The sequence below is a fragment of the Scyliorhinus torazame genome, chromosome 6 (genome assembly GCF_047496885.1).
Source record: "Scyliorhinus torazame isolate Kashiwa2021f chromosome 6, sScyTor2.1, whole genome shotgun sequence".
In the NCBI taxonomy this organism is placed as follows: domain Eukaryota; kingdom Metazoa; phylum Chordata; class Chondrichthyes; order Carcharhiniformes; family Scyliorhinidae; genus Scyliorhinus; species Scyliorhinus torazame.
This window is the reverse complement of record NC_092712.1, coordinates 149,210,457-149,233,456: the sequence shown is the minus strand read 5'-3', so window position 1 is coordinate 149,233,456 and position 23,000 is coordinate 149,210,457. Positions and strand designations below refer to the sequence as shown.

Sequence of the window (23,000 nt, the reverse complement as noted above, 5' to 3'; positions counted from 1 at the left end):
CTGGGCAATATTTACTTCTCAATCAGGGTCACACGAAGGTGCAGTGGTTAGCACTGCTGTCTACGGCGTTCAGGACCCGGGTTTGATCCCGGCCCCTGGTTACTGTCTGTTTGGAGTTTGCATATTCTCCCCGTGTCTGCGTGGGTTTCACCCCCACAACCTAAAGATATGCAGGTTAGGTGGATTGGCCACACTAATTTGAAAAAGTAATTGGGTACTCTAAATTTAAAAAAAAATATTTGCTTCTCAATCAACATCACAAAAATTACATAATCTAGTCATTCTAATATTGCTTTGAACTCACTTTTTTGTGGGAGCTTGCTGTGTGTACATTGGCTGTTGTGTTTCTGACATTACAATACTGACTATACTTCAAAAGTACTTCATTGGCTGTACAGTGTTTTGGGACATCCTGAGGTCAAAAAGGGCCATATATGCATGCCCTTGTGTTCTTATATAAATACAAGTCTATCTTTATATGTTTACAATTGACCAACAGTAATTTCCATGATGGTGGCCAAATGTACTAACTAGTGTTAGAAAACTCAGAACAATTAGCAGGAAGGAAATGGATCATGGGTATCACTTTAAATAATGCTTCACTTTAGATGCACAGGTTAAAGGCCATTCACCGATGTTGATTTTTGTTTAGTGTCCTGTTAAAACAACACTTGTAATTTGAAAGCTCAGATGGTCTAGGAGGTATTTGCCAATGCAGATTTTCTATATTTTAGAAAACTTATTTTAAAAGAACTGAATTTTGCACAATATGAAGAATTCTTACGAGGAAAACAGATTCTTGAATGTACATGTGATAAATCTTTTTGAGAGAACTCTAAAACTATTGTACTCTGTGCATGAGCTTGACTGAAAAGAGCACCATAGAGCGTAAAATTAACGTGGATCTCAGTTTAAACTACTGTGCCTATTTTGGCAATTATTTTTAGTGAATGCAAATTCGGAACTATTTTCCACTCAAAAAATTCAGTTTCCTAAAAAGCATCAAGGATCCACCACAAAAGCAATCAAATCCCTTGGAAAAGGGTTTCATCTTAGTTTGAGCACCAATGTATTTCCCAATCCATTGTACTTTAATAAACGTCTCTAACGTACTAAAACATGTTGAAACGTGCACTTTTCCCATGCCTACAAATAACCAATTTTTGATTGGAATTTTAATGTTTGATCGAATTTCTTTTTGGAAAATGAAATACATTTTTTAAAAATTGCTCGATGAACCATCCTTCCAATAGAGCCTGCCTGTTTCCACATAGGTTCTTGGAATAGGTACATTGAGCAGGAATGTCGCCTATAAACATGGAAGTGTGCCAAGTGTTTCCTGTATAACACTTCTGGGCCCCATCCCTCTTCGGGCCATTTTTCCACAGACGTGATTGGAGTCAGTAGGTCTATCCACCTGCAAGTATAGGGTAGCCAATTAAGGATAGTTAAAGGCCTATTTCCAGAAGCCAAGTGAAATTTTCCAGTCGGCCTGTTGACTCCACCTTTCCCGTGACGTCAAGGACTAGGCCAGCTGCCTCAAGGCAGACTCCCAGCAATACATTGGAGGACCCTCCAGGCTTTGAGGCCCTTCCTGCCTAATAGCAGCTGCTGTCCTGCGGACGGATTCCCCCTCCACAATTGTGGTCTGGCTTCAGTCAAAAGTTTAAAAAGTTGTAGAGAGGGCGTTGCTTGCAGGATGGCAATGAACTTCCTCTCTGAACTTCATACTGCAGCTTCTTTTGAGCTGGAGTGTTGTATTGAAATTAAATTAAATGAAAATGAAATGAAATGAAAATCGCTTATTGTCACAAGTAGGCTTCAAATGAAGTTACTGTGAAAAGCCCCTAGTTGCCACATTCCGGCGCCTGTTCGGGGAGTCTGGTACGGGAATTGAACCGTGTAGCTGGCCTGCCTTGGTCTGCTTTAAAAGCCAGCTCTTTAGCCCTGTGCTAAACCAGCCCCTGTTGACTCTTCAGCTTTGAGAACCCATCCATCATCCCCCGATTTTGAAACAGTCCATGCCACTATGCAGCAAGACTTGGACAACATTCAAGCTTGGGTTGACAAGTGGCAAGTAACAGTTCCACAACACAAGTGCCAGGCAACGACCATCTCCAACAAGAGAGAATCTAACCATCTTCCCCTGACATTCAAGAACATCACAATTGTTGAGTCGACCACCATAAACATCCGGAGGGTTACCATTCACCAGCAATTACACTGGACCAGCCATATAAATACTTTGGCTATAAGAGCAGGTCTGAGGCTGGGAATTCTGAGATAATTAACTTACCTCTGGACTCCCCAAAGACTGTCCACCATCTAGAAAACATCCTTCAGGAATGTGATGGAATACTCTCCACTTGTCTGGATGACTGCAGCTCCAACAACACTCAAGAAGCTTGAAACAATCCAGGTCAAAGCGGCATACTTGACTGAAACACCATCTATCAACTTGAACATTCACTCTGTCCATGATCGATACACAGTGGCAGCAGTATGTATAAAGATGCTCTGCAGCAACTTATCAGGCTTCTTTCGGCAGCACCTTCCAAACACGTGACCTCTACCACCTAGAAGGACAAGGGCAGCAGATGCCTGGGAATACCACCATTTTCAGGTTCCCATCCAAGCCATACACTGTCCTGACTTGGAATTCTATCACCTTTTTTCACTGTCGCACTGAATCAAAAACCTGGAACTGCCTGACTAACAGCACTGTAGGTGTACCTGCACCAAATGGACTGCAGTGGTTCAAGAAGGCAGCTCATTATCACCTTCTCAAGGTTAAGGGTGGGCAACAAATGCTGGTCTAGAAATGCCCACATTGCATTAAAAACAATATTTTAAATGGGGGTGAGCCCATTCTCTGGCCACTACACTAAATGACCAGGGAAAATCTCTGTTGGGTGAGTGGTCCCTACACAATGTGGGGTTGTGATGCCCATTTGATCTGGACTTCAGTGTTCCAACTGATAACCCTGCCCATTGATTTTCTCCTTCACCAACCTTTCCCTCTTCGCTTTCTTGAATTCTTGCTTGGTCATGATTGCATGAGGGTTGATGGTTCTGGTAATTTGCCCAAGTGACCATTATTGTGGTAGCAACTTGAAAGCAAGTTGAGCAGGTAATCAGCTACAGGAGATCTTCATTTGATGACCACACATGTGAAATTTCAGCAAGATTTATTACATGCCAGTTAGGAGCAAGAATCCGGACTTACTTTTGACTCCCATCCCAGGATACTGAAGTGAATTGTAGTTCCCCTACTGCAGTTTTGGCTGATATCTCTTAAACCAGCATTGACGAGGGATGAAATCTGAGACTTTCTGGTGTGTAGATCAACTGGGGGGCTAGCTCAGTTGGCGAGAGAGCTAACATGTGAATCAGATTAACACCAACAACATGAACCAACATCCTCATTCTGGCTGAGGTAGACTCAGCACCTGCCTCCTTTCCCTCCCCCATGTTAAAAATAATGGCACCTTTCCATGGTTCAACCAAGCACCTGCCTTTGGGCAGAGAACCCAAGAAGAAGATAGGTCAACTTCTCGCTCAATAAACTTGCTGAGTAATTGGGAAAGCTGAGAAAAGTGACTAAATTCCCATCATCAAATGGCTTCAGTAATGGATTTGAATTGTACTTCTTAATTTTGATGTCAAATGCATAGTTATAATCTCACTAAAATAATAAGTTCTAATTTACATGATTCCAAAAATGAAAATGTCAAAATACCTACCCGTCCCCTTTCTGTAAGTGTCGTTAGCATGACAATTAAGGATGAACCTTGCTCCCAAACTGCTTGCCAAAAATGTGGACAGGTATGTGGCAGCGGACCTTGCGACGCTATGTACTTGTTTAGGATAGCGGTATAGCAGATTTCCATCTGCAGGAGAAACAAAGGTAGAACATTATAGTGATGCACATTATATTGGTACAGTTAACAAAGCAACAAAGCACATTAACCTCAATATTTTCCATTCTACCAGTTCACACATTCACCTTGAAATGTTTGATATTTTTCCTTTTTAAAGTGGAAATAGAAAAAACAGTTCCCTTTCTTTTTTAATGCCTTGCCAGACACACACCTCAACATTAGATGCTGACGATGAAATCTATCAGAAGACAATTTCAATGTCCTCTTTTTCCTGCAGGCACTTCAGGTCTATTATCTCTGCTTTCTGGGGGTTGCAGCCACGCTTCATGGAACCTTGTGATGCTACAGGTGCTACAGGTGGATGGGGAATGTAAGTAGCCATGGTCCCATGTGCTGTCTCCCAGACCATTATGTGTAAACAATGGGAGAGGAAAGCCTGGGGCTGAAAGTTAGCCTCACTGTCTGCATTTTCTATCATTCTTTCTGTGATAAATTCCAGCACACACCCCTTCCCTTGGGCATTTCCCCATGGGGTAAGTTGTCGGACAAATGAGTAAACAAGTGTTATTGCCTTTTTTGTGCTTAATTAGTTACATTCTGGGTTTTGAATGTTATGTAGCTTTGGGGGTTTCAAAGACTGTTGCCTAGGGTCCCTTGATTAATGGGAGGTCATTCTGGGTTTATAGCGGGGAACAATTGAAAATAGACGATGATGCTCCTAATGTTAATAATCTGGCCCACTAAGACCCCTGAACGCATGAAACATATTGAATTGGTTGGGCGGTGTTCAACAAAACTGATGTTGAAATGCAGCTAATGCCAAGGTGATAAATCACAAGCTGTCTGCCATCTCTCTAACTCAGCTAAACTATTTAGGGAAGTTAGAGGAATGAAGGTTGGAAAGAAAAATAAATGTTGTATTTATGGCATCCTCTTACATTACTTATTCCCGAGCGTCAGGAAATCAATTTTTTCCTCCTGGCAGTTGTAAATGATATCTGAGAGAAGTGCGAAAAAAATATTCATAACATTGCTGAAGCAGCTTTCATCCATGATGCAAGTCGCATGGTAAATTAATGAACAGATGTTATTCCTTATTTATACTTAATTAGTTACATTATGGGCTTCAAATATCAGACATTCTATACGGAGTCCTGGATGTCGATTAAGTCAATGAAGTTGTAAGAGATTACAACAATAGTTAGAAAATACCATTTGATAATTATTCACTGCTTGTTGCTAAAGCACAGATATGAGATAACAAAGTGATTCAATTCGCTGTTTGTAGAAGCTCAGTGTAGGTCCTCCCCAAATTATGGACAGTGATGGATGCCCAGACAATTAAATACAGAAATGGCAACACTGATTTAGTTCACAACTCAATAAAACAAAATTGAATCAAAACAGGCTGCACTTCACCCCAGAACAGACTTTGATCTCTTACAGGTATGTGCAAAAAACTTTTTGGAGACCATAATTTCAGGTAGATTCATTTGTACAGTTATATCTACACCTTTACTTTTACTATCTATATTTCTAAATTAAACCACATCATAAAAAGGCAGCTTTTTTAAAATCCAAAGACTCCCAATTTCTTAAATTGTCCACTAGAGGTTATGCAAGGAAAAACTCCTGATCTTCTATCCAGCAAAAAAATCCGTTGTCCTGCACATAAAAATACACCAAGAGAAATAAAGGATTTTAATTGCACTTCACACTCAGTGCTTCTGCTCAGAGTTTCATTACAATGTATCAAATCACCTCTATTGAATTATCTTCATATAAGGAATGACAGTAGACAGTTGATTGCAAGCAGGTCATGAGTTAATCCATCCCTGCTGGTTGATGGAATAGATTATTGTTGTGCACTCATGTGCATACTGATTTTATCTGTATTTAAATCTGGGAATGTTTAAGTGTCAACCGTACTAACCTCAAATTCAGATGGATGGTATGTCGAATGGATTATTTTAACCATACCACTGCTCTCAAACAGAATATAACAAGATATAGGCTTCCTGGGCTGTACATCTCACTACCAGTAAATGAGACATTGGGTACGATCTAAGAGTCCCGTAGCGAGCACGTTTAGCCAGATTTTCCCCTGCACTCGCAGCACTGAGAAACGGCATGCTATCTATCCAGGCTTTGTTGCAATCCGTGATCTCAGCAGTGAATGCTCTGCCAAGGCTGTATTTGATCCCGTATTTAAATTGCTCCCCGATCTCTCGCTCACCCGACACGAATCCCAAAGCCCCAACTCACCTATGAGGGAGTCCTTAGGTCACCCCTGCACACCACCTCATGCGGGCAGGGCACCTCCGAGCCCCATTCCTGATGCTGGAAAAATGCCAGCCTGGCACCTTGGCACTGCCAATGCCCTGACAGTTGGCAGTGCCATTTGCGCACCTTCGCAGTGCCAAACTAGCACCCAGGTGGCACTGCCAGAGTACCAAGCTGTCACTGCCAAGATGCCTGGATGACACCAGTGCTAGGGTGCCACCCTGCCAAGAGGGCAACCACCTGGGAGACCCCCCCACCACCCCAAGTGCCGTTCCGTCTGGTTCATGTTTGTGGAGACCAGCATGGAGCGGCGCCCTCCAGAGGTCTCCGCGATGAAGGGTTAGATCCCAAGTCCTCTGTAGATCAGGCAAAAGCATATTAGAATGAGACTAGCTGTCTCGCTCTAATATACAGATTTGCCAAATACTGATCTTGCCCACAATGGGCAAGACTTAGATCGCGCTTTGGGCCTCAGAAGATGTAGCAAGTCGGGTAAATCCTGGAAGGGAGATCTGCCGGCTGCGTCCTTTGTTTGGGTGCAACACAGCCGGTAGGTCGCACCCTTTACTCATACAGCCATCAATATATTTTCTTTCATCAAGAACTTTAATACTTACATTTACATAATTTCCATTAATGTAATCTTCTGACCCATCCAATACAATTCTTGTAACATCATCTGTACAAAACAGGAAGAATAATTAAATCCAAAATTCCAGAAGTTATTCTCAAACCTTCTTTCTTTGATTTTTCATTATAATCAAGAAAATCAGATTCAGAGTTCAGTGATTTGTTTTTCATTCACTTAAAAATAAAGCAATGATTTTTGTGTTTTACCAACAAATGCAATATTATCAACATAAATAAGCCAAGAAACAAGCATTTGCACTCACATGGCAAAACATCTTTGTATCTGTTTTTGTCCATATTTTGTGGCATCTTTGCACATGTGACAGCTAATCCAGGTTTTTTCCTGTACAGGAGCTTGAAAATGAAGATAAAAAATATTAGTTCCAACTTGGCTAGATTTTCACTTTTATTTGTCTTTTCATTCCAATGTCAAGCTTGCTCAAAAGGTTCACACCAGGCGATGTTCAACAAAAGAATTCACCCCCACTGCACAAACCATTATCTCATGAGACGGAATGCTGCAAATGAGGTTATTTGGAGGGAGTAAAAGAAGTGTAACCAAATTGGCTGTTTGAATCCCAACCAACGATCATTCTGTCTGGTTTTAAGTACTGTCTCTGAAGTGTATGTTTAACATGTGCTGTAAACGTAATGAATCTATGCCAGCTGATTTTCAATGGTTAGAATCTTACGAATTTGAGGAATAAATTAGAAATAAAGACCGTTCCCCCAATAATACCATATGCATGATCCAGGTGTTCTAATTCTGACAGCAATCTGCCACTTTTGGGCTGGACGTCGAACAACTAGCACCTTTAGCACAGAATAATATCCCAAGCTACTTCCCAGAGGGGAATACAGAAAAATATGGACATCAAATCCAAGAAGGGGATATTTGGAGGGCAGATGAAAAAATTAACTAAAGAATCTTAAGGACGAGCTTAAAGGAAAAAGGGGAGGGAGAATGACAGAGCGGCTTAGACAAGGAATTCTGAATCATGACACCTAGTTGGCTGAAGGCATGGCCACTAATATTAGGACAAAGGGCTGGGGCCCACACAAGAAGGAAAATTTGAGTAAAGTCGTCATAGTCCCAGGTGACCATTGGCTGCTCTCCCCTTTGAGGGGGAGAGCTGATTGATGGTGATTTATTCTGAGGCTCATCATACCTCAGGCGAGGGGCAAGGTTGAGAAGGCAGGGCCTTCATGAATAACCCCAGTCAGGACGGGAATTGAACGCGCGCTGTTGGCCTTGTTCTGCATCAGAAACCAGCTGTACAGCCAACTGAGATAAACCGGCCCAAATAGTAGATTTTTGAACAACGAGAATTTAACTAACTGAGGTGAGACAGAAATTAAAATTGACACACAGGTGTGCAGATTTTAAAAAACCCAGAATAAATATTTTATAATAAAAAAGACTATGGGTGAAATTCTCTGTTTGGGAGAATAAGTTCTCCCACCGGAGCTGATTTGCACGTGATTTGCGCAAATCACTGAGCAATTCAGCATTCCTTGTCATGCAAATTTATGCATGGCGAGGAATACGAGGGATTCTCTAGGGAATCCCGCTATCGGGCCACCATTTTGAGCGGACGGCCCGATAGCAAACCCCCTCCCCTACACGGCAACCCCCGCACGCTCCCTCCCCACAACAGGGGGGCTCTCTGTTGGGGGGGGGGGGTTACTTCAGTTAGGGGGTCACTGTGGTGGGGAGTCCCTTAAGATAGGGGGTGTCTCTCTAGTTAGCGGGTCCCGGGGGGAGGGGTGTCTCCCTAGATAAGCAATCCTGGGGGGAGGGGGCGAACTCCCTAGTTAGGGGGTCCCTAGCTGGGGCTCCCTATTAAGGGGGTCCTTGGCAGGGATCTCTATATTAAGGGGCCTCTGTGGGGAGCGGGGGGAGGGGAGGGTGGCCCTTGGATGGACTATGGTGGCCAGCCCTTTAAGAGTTATAACCTTGGCCCACAACGTCAGGCTCACATTTGGTGAAACCTGTTGTAAATCCTGACCATGTGATTCTCTGGTCCAGTGGACCTAAGAATCACGCAGTGCTGGGGAATACAGTGCCCAGCACACTAAGTGGATGCATTAAGATCTATTTGCATCCATTAACATCCTTATGCTGGAGCGCGGGTACGATCCCTGCCGCCAACGGGCGCCGGCTGCCGAATTCTCCGGCGCCGGGATTTTGGCGGGGGTGGGAATCTCGCCGTGCCGGTCGGTGGCCGCTGGCAGCCCCCCCCCCCACCCGGGCAATTCTCCGGTCCCCGATGGGCCGAGTGGCCACCCGTTTTTTGCCGGTCCCGCCGGCGTAAATTAGAGTAGTTCCTTACCGGCGGGACCTGGCGGCGCGGGTGGCCTCCGAGGTTCTCGGGGGGGCGCGGGGGGGATCTGGCCCGCCGATCTGCTGGCGGGCATGTGCCGTGGGGGCACTCTATTCTTCTGCACCGGTGGCTGTAGCAGTCCGCCATGGCCGGTGCGGAGACGGAGCCCTCTGCGCATGTGGTGGGATGATGCCAGCACACGCTGGCGCTCCCGTGCATGCACCAACTCGCGCTGGCCGACGGAGGCCCTTCAGCGGTGGTTGGCATGGTGCGAAGCCCCTTCCCGCCGGCCGGCCGGCGCAAACCACTCCGGGGCCGGCCTAGCCCCTGAAGGTGCTGAGGATTCCGCACCTTTGGGGCGGCCCGACGCCGGAGTGGTTCATGCCACTCCTTCCCGCCGGAGTTGCCCGCCCCGCCGATTATGGCAGAATCACGCCCCTGATTCTCCACCCGATTGTGATTCAAATAAAAATTGAAAATGAGGATATAGGGTTTACAAATATGATAATAGAAAATAATATAAAATAATTACAGAATGGACATGAAGCGAAAGACGGAGTTACTATAATGTCTCATCCATGGAACCATTCTAGTCTTCTGTACTCTGTGCAAAGCCTTCACGTCCTTCCTAAGGTGTGGTGTCCAGAACGGAACACGATAATCCACCCAGCGCAGAATGAGAGACTTTTTAACTATGACTTAACTTTCTGACTTTTATATACCATATCTCTATTCATAAACTCCATGATCCCACAAGCTTGATTTATCTGCCCTGCCACTTTCAAAGATGCATACATTAATACCCCCAGATTTCTGTTCTTGCATCTGTAAAATTGTTCTGTCTCTCCACACTCTTCTCACCAAAATTATGACCTTGTATTTTCTGTGATTAATTTGATTTGCCATGTGCCTGCCCACTCCATCAGCCTCTTAAAGTCCATCGTCTTCCTCACTGTTTACGCGTCATCTACAAATTTTGAACCTGTGTCCTGTACTATTGTTTAATCTCATAACAGCAACCAATGTAATTTTTTCTGCTTACTATTGCACAGCTCATAACACTTCAGTGTACACTTGTGATCTTGTCAAAGCTTTATTTTTTAATTTATAAAACTAATAGTACTACCTGTATAGTAACTTGTACAAAAAAGCCAAATCAGATCTCATATTTCATCAAAAATCTTTGGTCATTTGTTAGTTTACCAAGAACAACAACTGCATTTATATATCTCTCTCAGCCTCAGTACTTTTCAGCCAAAGAATTGACACATACATTTTGAATGGAATTAATTTTCTCATATATGATGATCGTTTGCCTTCATGTAAAAAGACATTAAGCTGCAATGAGCAAACATAGATCAAGCATAATTAGTCAAGGTCATTCATTAGTCAGATCAGCTAGAAAACTTTCATCTCTCATGTTTCTTTCGCCATTTTAAAATATACCACTTCAAGAGTCATTCCTCCTAAAACCAAGTCATAACTTGGTGAAATCCCGTTGTAGCAGTCAGTTAGTCAAACCCGAATAAATACAAGGAGTATAAACATCAAATAGTCATACAGCAGGTTTTCATCTGACTTTGTATGTATAAGAAAATATGTGTGCATAAACAATGCAACTGCACAAACTATTTTAGTCAACATAGAGGGAACACACTTACATCAAACTGATTAAGTATAGTTCCACTTTCAAGTCCTTTTCGAAGCTGAATCATGGATTCTTCTAATGAATCACCACATTGAGGATATGAGGAATCCACAGAATTATTTTGAAAATATTGGAAGTCTATTTCCTCTTCTACCTTGTCCTCTCCACGACTGCTTGCAACTTGAAAATTAAAAGTGATAACACAAAAGGTTTTTCATTAACAATTTTGCATTAAACAGCTGATTTACAATTCATAATGTTTATATTATTTTAATCTCAAATCACAAGTTAAGAAAATTTTCAATATAAATATCTGGTTACATGCAATGATTTAATGCAATGTCAAAAGTTCCTTAGTGATTTATCATTGGGGAGGAGAAGGACACAATAGAAATGGGGGCTGATTCTTTTCTCACTAATAAGTGGCAGGTGAAATGTAATTTAGGAAAGTGTCAAGTGATTTAATTTGGTCAGGAGAACGAGGAGAGGAAATATAAAATAAAGGGTATGATTCAAAAGGGGTGCAGAAGTAGAGGATCCTGGAGTGTATGTGCACAAATCGTGAAGGTGGCAGGGCAAATTGGCTAATATGGATATCTGGCTCTATAGATAGTGGCATGGAGTATAAAAGCAAGGTTACAATAAACCTGTATGAAACACTGGTTCAGCTTCAACTGGAGAATTACATCCAGTTCTGGGCACCACATTTTAGAAAGGATGTGAAGGCATTTGAGAGGGTGTAGAAAAGATTCACAAGAATTATTTTAGGAATGAGAAATATCAATTGTTGATAAATTGGAGAGGCCGGGGTTGTTCTCATTAGAGAAGAGAAGATTAAGAGGAGATTTTAGAGACGTGTTCAAAATGATGAGGCAACCGGACAGAGTAGACAGGGAGAAACCTTTCCTGTTTTTGGAAGGATCAGAAACCAGAAGACACCACCGACACAAGGTGATTGGCAAAAGAAACCATGGTGACATGAAGAGAAACATTTTTACGTAGCGAGTGGTTAGGATCTGGAATGCGCTGCCTGAGAATTTGTTGGAAACCAAATCAATCATGGTTGTTAAAACAGAATTGGATAACTTTCTTAAGAGAATATATTTGCACTGCTCCAGGAAAAAGGCAGGGTAGTTTGAGCTGCTCTTGCAGACAGCTGGCATAGACACATTGGGCTCAATGGTCTCCTTCTATGCTGAAACCATTCTATGATTCTAAGTACTGTGGTTCACTGTTGACCATTGTTAAACACTCTCTCTGGGATCAGTCCATCCTCCCTTCCAAGCCTGACTTGTAGGCCAGTTCAGTGCGGAGGCCAATCAATTTCCAGCCCTCACAATTGTTAACTACATTAGCTCACTAGCAACAGTCAAACGAGTCCCATACTAAAACTGGTTTGTGGGGTGATGATTCTGCTGGCTTTCTTCCCATTTCAGTGGTGGGCTGGGGTTGCGAAGAAAGAATTTTAGATCACCCCAAAAAATCAGAAAGGAACTGTTTGCCTAAAGTTTATTACAGATGCGAGGGTACAAACTTGGCATAGTCTCACAAGTAATCCTTGTAGAGGCTTGTTAGATCATAGAATGGCTTACCAGAAACAGTGGTGGATGCAGAATCCATACGGTTAGCTTTTAAAAGTTCAAAAGAGCAAATTAAAGGGTGAAAAGAGGAGAAAAGGAATTGGAGTAAAGTCAAATAGCCTCTTGTCTTGTCAAACCATGATTCTATAAAATCATAAATGATCCCATCACTTTGACTGTTTTAAAAGATTGCTAAAGACAGCAGTAGCCATGTTCACTAAATTAACAATTAAATGTTTTAGCCTCAACATTTAGATTATGATATCATGCATACGACTGCAAAGTACAGTGCTGTAAAAGAAAATGTTCAATCCAGAAATTATTATATATATTTACAATGCTCAATACTTTTATGGTTGTGCAAAGATAAAATAAAAGATTCACTGAATCGAACATTTACGTGGATCGAACTTAATTGGATGTTCTGTATTCAGAATGCTAGAGAGAAGGACTTTTTTGAAGAATCCATTTTATGTGCAGAACTCCATTTTATGATTATTGAAGAAAAGTTAGAAAAGGTGGTAGAATATCAATAAACCAGTTCAAATCTCCAAAGTTGGCCCAGTTGTTGGAACATAAGATAACATCGGACATCATACGATAGACAACGCTAAGCGATCCCACCAGCAATGGATTAGATTTAAGTTTTGAAGTTCTGCCATATCTAGTCACAGATGTTTATAGAAATTTACAGCATGGGAGCAGGCCCTTCGGCCCAGCTTGTCCATGCCGCCCAAGTCGTGAATAATGGTGAACAATTAAACAACTAACCGATGGGGTTCCACAAAAATCCTCACCCTCAATGTTGGGGGAATTCAGTACATCAGTGCAACAAGGATTGAAGCATTTGCAACCATCTTCAGTCAGAAATGCTAAATGCATGCTGGGGCCATCTGAGGGCTGCTGGGGACCTCCTGAGGTGATATCAAGAAACGGCTCAGGCATTGGATGCTGCAAAGATTATGGGTCCTCACAACACTCCGGCAATAGAACTAAAGATGTGTGCCACACAAGCGCCAGGCAATGACCATCACCAACAAGAGAGAATCTAACCATCTCCCCTTGACACCAAATGGCATTACAATTGCTGAATACCCCACTATCAATATCTTGGGAGTTATCAGTGACTACAAACTGAACTGGACCACATAAATACTGTGGGAACAAGAGCAGGTCAGAGGCAGCAAATTCTGAAGTGATTAACTTACATTTTTACTCCCCAAATCTGTCCACCATATACTAGGCACAACTCAGCAGTGTGATAGAATACTCTCCATTTACTTGGATACATGCAGCTCAAACAACACTCAGGAAGCTCAATACCATCTAGGACAAAGCAGCCCGCTTGATTAACATCCTTTCCACCACATTAAACATTTATTCCCTCCACCACCGACGCACAGTGACAGCTACAAGTTGCACTGCAGAAGCTCACCAAGTCTCCTTCTACAGCAACTACCAAACACATGGGGCGGAATTCACTGATAATGGGGTTATTTCCTGGAGAAAGTCCATGGTGATTCTCCATTTTGAAGGGGGCTAGCAGGGCCCCAAAGTGCTCCTCGCAGCTCCGGCTGCCGATACGGGGCCCTGCACTTCCGGCCGGGGGTCCGTGCATGTGTGCGGCGGCCCCGCGCAACATGGCAGACCCACACCGCGGGCCGGCCCCAACAATATAGGCTCCCCCCAGGTCGCGCAGGTGGCCCCCGATCGCAAGCCTGGCTGTCCTGGAGATCCCCCCGGGGACGGATCCCCCCACCCCCCATCAGGGCAGCCGCAGACTGAGTCCGCAGCCGCCACTCCGAGCTCCCGCCGGGTGGAACCATGAGTGAACCACGCCGGCAGGCACTTGGCCAGTTGTCGGCGGAGAATCGCCGCGGGGGCCTCTTTCAATGGCTTCCGACCGAGCACGCACGCGATTGGCGGCGAATCTCCGGTCCTCAGAGAATCGCAGGAGCGGCGTCGGACCCGATCGTGGGTATGACGCCCATTCTCCGCCCCCGCGCCGAGTGCGGTTGTGGCGCGAAGGCTCAGAGAAGCCCGGCCATGACCTCTACCAGAACAGGGGCAGCCAGCAGAAGTATGGGAACACCATCACTTGAAGGTTCTCTGCGAGGCCACACACCATCCTGACTTGGAGCTATATCACTGTTCTTGCATTGTCGCTAGGTCAAAATCCTACCAGCATTGTGGGTGTACTTTAACCATATGGAGTGCAGTGGTTCATGAAGGCAGGGCATCACAACCTTCTCAAAGGTAATTAGGGATGGTCAATAATGCTGGCGTAGCCCGTATTGCCCATACCCTTGAAAGATTACGGGCGGGATTCTCCGACCGCACCTGCCCGCCGACTGGAGAATCCCATCTAAGGTCAATGGACTTTTCCATTATATGCGGCTTCGCCTGTAGCGATCTTGCAGCGGGCGGGGTGGAAGAATCCAGCCCTACAATTTAAAAGCTGCTAATCGTCTAATCAATCTGTCTAACAACTATTTTAACTTTGTTATGGGCGAGGTGTTTTCAGAACCCCAAAATGTATCATGGAGTTCAACCAACCTCTCCCTTTAATATATTTGTTGCTTTTCCTAGCGCACGGCTTGTTCCCGAGGGTGAGATTACAATTATGGACACGTGGGTTTTTAAACACAAAACAGTTTATTCCATGAACTCAATTTAACATCTTAAATAAACATTGGATCTCTTAGCAACCCTTACTTCAAAGATAACTCCGAAAATATTGCAACAGTAAATAATTCCTCAAAATGTTCCTTCAAACTTCCAAGAGACTTAACACCTTTAAACAGAATCACATCAGGTTAAATAAAGGCTTTACTTTAAATCACCCAAATGATCCAGAGATAGTGTTTCCTGGCAGAGATCCAGCTCACTGCAAACACAGACACACCCCAAGCTCTTTTTCTCCAAACTGCAGCTCTCTGGAAACACCCAGACACACACAAGCTGCTTTTCAAAACTGCAGCTCCCTGGAAACACCCAGACACACACAAGCTATTTTTCAAACTGCAAAACTAAACTGCAAAATGGCTGATCTGAAGCCCAGCTCCACCCATTCTCTGACATCACTGTTTTCTTAAAGGTACATTGCTTAAGCATCCATGTCTTAAAGGTACTCTCACATGACACCTCCCCCAAGAAAAAAAAACCATCGACTTCAAGATGGTTTCATTTTTCACTTTTGCACCATCCACTAAGAAATGTACACAGTAAATATACCTTTTCGTTTTAAAAAAAAAAAACACATGCAAACAGGTATAATAATATAGTCCATTTTTCTTTGTTCTTCTTCCTCCAACCGAAATCCTTCGCGATTGACAGTCTCTTTGAACAAAGTCTCTGCACGATCCATCCATTCCTCTACTCCTCGGCAATTCTCTTTAGAATCAGATACTTTAGTTCAATCTGACCACAGAGCTCCTTGCAATTCTCCAATACAGGAACATTGGTTACCACAGCGTTAAGGCAGTTAAATGCCTGTTGAAAGTCCGTTGTCCATTGAAATTTTTGACGTTTCTTCAGCAATTCCATCAGTGGAATAATCACGCCACAAAACCTTTGCACAACTGTTCGATCAAATTCATTCATGCTAGGAAATCGCATTATTTCCCTTTGTCTTGAGGGTATCGGAAACTCCACAAGGAGTGATTCGGGCTTCTCCAAATTCAGTTTCAGCTAGGTTCATCACCAAACCGCCGCCTGAAGTCGATCGAAGAACTCCATACGATGTTTAAAATGTTCTTTCCATGTGTGGAAATTGTAAATAAAAGTAGATTGTCCCAATTTCTCAATGCAATCCTTCAAACGCGGGATAGGATAAGAGTCCGTTCTTGTAACTGCAGACAACTTTCGAGAGTCCACACACAACCGTTGGGTACCGTCTGGTTTAGGTACCATCACTATGGGTGAGCTCCATTGGCTGCAACCCACTTCAATTATGCCATTCTTCAGCATACTCTCAATCTCTCTGTTAACCTGTGCCAATTTTAAAGGATTAAGTCTATATATGGATGTTGTTTGATAGGAACAGCATTTCCCACATCTACATCATGTATAGTCATTTTAGTACTTCCCAATTTATCTTTACAAACTTGCCCATGTGATATCAATAACTCTTTCAGGTCAGTTTGTTTTTCCTCTGGAAGGTAACTTAACAATTCATCCCAATTTTTAAGAACATCCTCATTTTCCAATTTAATTTGAGGTATGTCAAATTCACAGTCATCTGAATTTGGTTTGTCACTTTGAGTTAGAATCATTAAAACCTCCTTTTTCTCTCCTTCCCTTTCAAAGTACCTTTTAAGCATATTCACATGACACACTCAGTGAGTCTTCCTTCTATCTGGTGTTTTTACCACATAATTCACCTCACTTAATTTCCTTTCAATCTGATACGGTCCACAAAACCTAGCTTTTAAAGGCTCACCTACCACTGGTAACAACACTAAAACTTTATCCCCACTGGCAAAACTACGAACTTTGAGTTTTGTCCGCTACCCATTTCATCACATTTTGTGCAACTTTTAAATGTTGTCTAGCTAATTCACCTGCTCTATTTAATCTTTCCCTAAAATTTGACACGTAATCCAATAGTGTAATTTCCGATTTCTCACCCACCAATTTTTCCTTAATCAATTTAAGTGGTCCTCTTGAGAATATGGCTCAAGCTATAGAATGTCAAACAGAGTTTTAGTCTGGATCTAGAATCAAGCTTGATGGGAAAATGAAATGTCAAAGAGAACCTTTGGTCTAATGGAATTTATGTTATCTCTTATGTTTTTAGGCTAGACAGTTGCAGTAACAAAACACGGCCTTGGGAATCGTTTCTAATTCTACAGATAACTATATTTTAGCTGAGAGCCACAGAATGCTGTATTTCTCAGGCCTCCTCTAAAGGGGCTGTCCTTGGGAAGGAAACATTGTCATTTTATTATATAAGTAATTGTCTGCTGTATTAACTTCGACTTGCATCTGTAGACACTCTGACGTACAGTGCTCAAGTCCCGGCCGTAAATAAACGTACGTTGAAGTAACTTGGTGTTCGATTGATCATTTCATCCGGACTGAAAAGAAAGTAACTAACATTTGGTAGCAGAGAATGGTTCTCACGGAGCCTTGCCAGGAGCAGACGGTGTAGCTGACTGATCGTGTCGGGAGGTGGAGGAGGAATTGGGCCTCCAAATGTGAGTACCCTTGTTACCACTTTGGTTTCCCCCTCCGCTGTACAGGGCGCGACCTGGTCCTACCGTCTGTTTCTGGAGAGACTCTTACGAGATCAGGTCAGTCCGGCGAACCCGTTACAGTCTGGGTTAGAGGCCCAGGAAGGGTTGGAGTCCCGTAGGAGCTTAGAGTTCTCCTCAAATTCTGGGTTGGAGTCCCGTAGGAGCTTAGAGTTCTCCTCAAATTCTGGGTTGGAGTCCCGTAGGAGCTTAGCGTTCTCCTCAAATTCTGGGTTGGAGTCCCGTAGGAGCTTAGAGTTCTCCTCAAATTCTGGGTTGGAGTCCCGTAGGAGCTTCGAGTTCTCCTCAAATTCTGGGTTGGAGTCCCGTAGGAGCTTAGAGTTCTCCTCAAATTCTGGGTTGGAGTCCCGTAGGAGCTTAGAGTTCTCCTCAAATTCTGGGTTGGAGTCCCGTAGGAGCTTAGAGTTCGCCTCAAATTCTGGGTTGGAGTCCCGTAGGAGCTTAGAGTTCTCCTCAAATTCTGGGTTGGAGTCCCGTAGGAGGTTAGAGTCCTCCTCAAATTCTGGGTTGGAGTCCCGTAAGATGTTAGAGTCCTCTTCGAATTCTAAAGGTGCTTGGCTGTTGATGATCCTTCTGGTTGCTTGATACCTTCGCGATAAAAGGTTGCCCTTAAACCAAGTGATTGTCACAACCAGTTTCTCGACTTGTTCGACACTCCGGGTTGACTATTGGCTACAGCGGAGAACGAATAACTCGGTCTAAATTATAGTACTTCTCACCAGGTACGGATGACGCCTTAAACTCCACAATAAACAGGGTTTCACCGTTGCGTACCCTGTCGGAACACTCGAACAATTTCTTAAATCTGTTAGTTCTGTCTTTAATTCTCTGAGTCTGTCTGTCTGTTGTTCTGTCTTTGATTCCCTGAGTCTGTCAGTCTGTTTAAATCAGTCCTCTCTCTCTCTCTCTTTTCATGTTTCATTTCCAGACTTTGACCTTCTAAAAGTCACTTTCGAACAATTGCCTAAGCCTCCTGATTGGGTAACGGGGCAGATAAACCCGTTTAAATTCTTGATTGAATAGGCGATTTAGGATCGCTACCAAAATTAAATAGGTAACCACAAGGATCATCCGAGGATAGGAGACAATTGGTAATACTCTGGATAGCACCTCTGATAGTGGGAGCGCGCGCTTCAGACTCTTTGTGAACAGTATCCGGAACATTCTCAGCAGCTGCGGCAGTTATCGGGAGAATTGCATAAGAATTTGGGAAAGGTGAAATGGCCCCTGGGAGGATCAAAAGATTTTCCTACGGTTATAGAGGCACAGCAGATTATTTGGCAACATACCCGTAGCTCCACGGCTAAGAAATTGATTGAGTTATGGCGGGAGTACTGCCAAAAATTAAAAGATACATCTTTATTGGCTAGTTGGCCGGCTAACGCTTTAAAATTGGGTATTGAATTAACAGAAGGGGGAATTGTTAAGACTGCGGGGGTTTTGAGAAAGGAATGTGCCCACCATAGAAAAAGACCCAAGTCTGTAAAAAACCCCATTTCTAAATCAGGACCGTACGGTCAAATGGCCGGCCTTGCCTTGACCGAAGGAGACGATGAGGATGACACTGAAAATTGGCAATATAGGGGACAACCGACCGTTACACCGCCACTACGACCGCCTCCACCTTACATTCAAGCCCTTTATCCACCACTCCCAACACCACTATCACCATCTCCACCGTCGCAAGGAGGTCCGGCGACTCGCACTCGTTCTAAAACCCATGCTAATCAATTCCCACAGATGAATCAAGAGTTAGTCCTAGGAAAAGAGGGGGCACCAGAGGTGGATTTCCCGGATTACCCAGACGATTATCAGCCGCAGTGTCAGTTCCCCGTCCGGCAAGTTTCCAACATAGCATACAACCCTGCCAACCCCCGGGGCCTAACAACCAGGCATTTCAAAATAATTATTATAATTAATAAATTAATCAAATTTGATACTACTGATTCAGTATTAATAAATTATACAATATGTTAATAATACAGTCAAACAGTTGATTGATCAGTAACATTTCAAGAATAGTATTTCAGCTCAAATTCATCGATTGGGGGTACAGTTGGGTTAGTTTGAATCATTCTAATTGTTGGTCCCCTGCATTTAGCGAATAGTTTTTTATGCACTTAGCACATTGGTATGTTATGTAAATGATGAATACAGCTACACAGGAGAATAAGATTATTCTTATTGTGGACATTCCAGTGTGTCCAAGCCACCCACAAATTTTATCCCAGAGAGAGATAAATTGGGGTGGATCAAGTTTTTTGATTTCTTTTTGGATATGTAATGCCAAATCTTTAACTTCTTTAGAGTTATTGGGAATTAAAGTACAACATTCTGCACTTTGACATCTTCTGGATTATACACAAAAGCTTGTTGAAAAGGTTAATTTTCTTGCAGAGACAAAAAGAGGCGTATAGCTTGGAATGATGCCATTCGCATCTCCAAACCTTTTGTAAAAAAAAAAATTGTCGCTCAAATGGACTGGGAGTAAAACTTGGATTGCTGCCAAATTCCCGTTATCAAATGTCTTTGAACGATCTGTTCTTTTTAATCTGAGGTTTTTTTTAAAAACCAGCTTCCACATTGTTTGAAGTTTTAATTCCCAGGCTAATTCTAAACATTTATTTTAAAATATCAAACACAATAACTTATTAAACATATATAACTGAACCAATCTTATGCTGTCTCTTGGTTTTCTGTAGATGAATTCGTCGATTCTATTAAAGAAAGCACTACTAACAAGATATGTTAATTTATTTTAATTAATAAAGCAATATTCAGAATAATGACAGTTCTCTTAAGTTGACAGTTCTTGACTATCCTGCCTGCACTCAGATCCTTGCTTCTATTTACAACAGCCTCCATACGAGATTTATCTCCTGAATAATCCCAAACTCTAATTTCGCCACTGCACCACTATCAATCCAGCAAGTTTTCTCTCCGAACCACCCTCGGAATGCTCACAGCCAGGCCACGATTGCCTGACGCTCCTCAGAGAGGAATCCTCCGTGCACGGTGATCTCACTGACACTCCCCTGCCCAATGTAGACTTAACTGTTTTCACCGATGGCAGTGCTTCCGTCGGTGAAAGGGGGGATAGGTTATCAGGGTACGCTATAGTTAATCAGCAGGGAGAAACCCTGGAAGCAGCAGCATTTGAAACACCGTTCTCTGCCCAACAAGCCGAGCTATTTGCACTTATCCGAGCATGCGTGTTAGGAGAGAATAAGAAAATAAACATTTACACAGACTCCAGATACGCATTTGGAGTCACACACGACTTCGGTCAATTATGGAAGAACAGGGGATTTCTTACATCTGCAGGCACTCAGATATCCCACAAACAGATAGTTACACAATTACTACAGGCCTTAATGCTCCCTAAACAAATAGCCGTAATAAAGTGCGCTGTCCATACGACAGGCAAAACACTGGTGGACGCGGGTAATCGGCAGGCGGACCACCAAGCCAAAGAGGCTTCTCGCTTAAAAGACATGGTGGTACCAAAAATGATGAGCCAGACTAAAAGCTCTAAGGGTCAGTCTCCCTCTGAAAAGCCAATGCCGACCATCACTGACGTCATTCAGTTACAGGAGGACGCTCCTGCTTGTGTAAAAAGACTATGGGAAGAATTGGGATGTTGTTATGATCCTGTAAACAAATTGTGGGTCACCCCGGCAGGGCAAACATGTATGCCCGATGCATTAGCAGCCTGGGTCACTGAATGTGTTCACTTTGCAACTCATTGTGGTGCGCGAGCTACGGGTGATGTATTGCTGGCATCCAAGACTGCAGGACAAAGCGCAAAACATTAGCAGTCGTTGCCTAGTATGTCAGCAGTATAATCCTGGTAAAGCAATACCCTGTGAAATGGGTAAAACCCCGCTACCGGAAGGTCCCTTTGAGACACTCCAGATGGATTACATTGAGTTGGAAAGATGCCAATGTTATAAACATGTATTGGTTATTGTTGATGTATTTAGCAAATGGATAGAAGCTTACCCCACTGTAGATAACAAAGCTTCCACGGTACTAAGTTTTGATGCGAGAAATTGTTCCTAGATTTGGGATTCCATATCGATTAAGCTCTGATAATGGACCTCATTTTGTGGGACAGATCAATGAGGAATTTTGTACTCAGCTGGGAATAAAACAACAATTACATTGCGCATACCGACCCCAAGCAGCGGGAATGGTAGAAAGGGCTAATCAGACATTAAAAACAAAACTGGCAAAACTACAGGCAGAGACTGGAGCCACTTGGCTCAAATTATTGCCTATTGCCCTCTTCCAAATACGTGCAACCCCAGCTGGAAAGACGCGACTGAGTCCCACCGAAATTTTATACGGAAGACCCTTGCGTACTCCTTGGGATCAAGGGAAACATAAGGAAGTACAGTTTCACCATATGACCACTGAAATGGCCAACTATGTGATAGCCTTGACTAAAGTACTAAAAGGCCTCCATTCAGGGGTACGAGCTGCTTATGAGGAGATACCTCCCTTGTCTAGTTCTGTCACTATTAATCTGGGGGAGTATGTTCTGATTCGTAATTGGGTTAGGAAAGGATTAGAACCCCGATGGGAAGGACCACACCAGGTCCTACTCACTACTCCCACTGCTGTAAAAGTGGAAGGCAGAAATGCCTGGATCCACATTCACCATTGGAAGGTTGTGAAAATGCAATAGAGAATAACCCTCTGTTTCGAGCCCTAGGTAATAACTCCGACATCACTTCTAGGATGAGGGCCACACTTATTATCGTAACCCTGCTGGGACTTTTGGAAACTGGAGGAGAGGCAAAGCGAAGAACCTGTGGCCCCAAGGGAAGACGGACTCATCACCTCTGTCGAGGAGACACCTTACAATGCACCAGTCAAGGCCTAGGAGAATGACCTTGGAACGCGACCCCTGCGGACGGATGTTCGGCCTACGTACAACGATGCAATCGGACCATACTCATCAGTGGAGTGACTAAGGGCAACCTACCCTGTCATCAGGTCAACTGTAAATGGGACTATAGCTGCAGAAACAAAAAAAAGACTTTACCCTTGGGATGCGTTGACCAAGGGAGGGTAAGGCTGCGAAAAAAAAGGGAATTATATGTAAACACGTATCTGTATATGTCATATGTGTACGCAAAGGACATGAATGTTTCTGGCTGCTGGGTATGTACACATATCCCGACCCATGCTAAGGGAGGGATCCCCCTCAGACCTGTTCCGCTTAACCTGTCAGAAACAGTAGAATGGTATATTTACCAGAATGGTACTCGTCAATCCCCCAGGACTATAAGAATTGCATCTATGATAAGACACCCAAACGGCGGGGCAGCTTCTAGTTTATCGTTTCTCCCCATATCCCCAAGACCTTGGAAAGAGGGGGGCTATCCAATGAA

At 43.3% G+C, this 23,000-nt stretch overlaps 1 protein-coding gene across 6 annotated transcripts in view; it reads right to left on the bottom strand.

The window, feature by feature from the left end:
• The window catches only part of LOC140425064 (tyrosine-protein phosphatase non-receptor type 3-like), a 422,164-nt gene that overhangs the window by 110,847 nt on the left and 288,317 nt on the right, over positions 1 to 23,000 (bottom strand). For 5 of the 6 annotated variants that reach the window (XM_072508895.1, XM_072508894.1, XM_072508892.1 and 2 more), the window contains 5 exons: positions 12,359 to 12,394; positions 10,780 to 10,946; positions 7,058 to 7,148; positions 6,782 to 6,843; positions 3,744 to 3,890 (listed from right to left, as the gene is read on the bottom strand). In XM_072508895.1, the coding sequence (XP_072364996.1) occupies positions 3,744 to 3,890; positions 6,782 to 6,843; positions 7,058 to 7,148; positions 10,780 to 10,946; positions 12,359 to 12,394 (503 nt within the window). The remainder of the gene's footprint in view (positions 1 to 3,743; positions 3,891 to 6,781; positions 6,844 to 7,057; positions 7,149 to 10,779; positions 10,947 to 12,358; positions 12,395 to 23,000) is intronic. The other variant, XM_072508893.1, reaches the window with a different exon arrangement.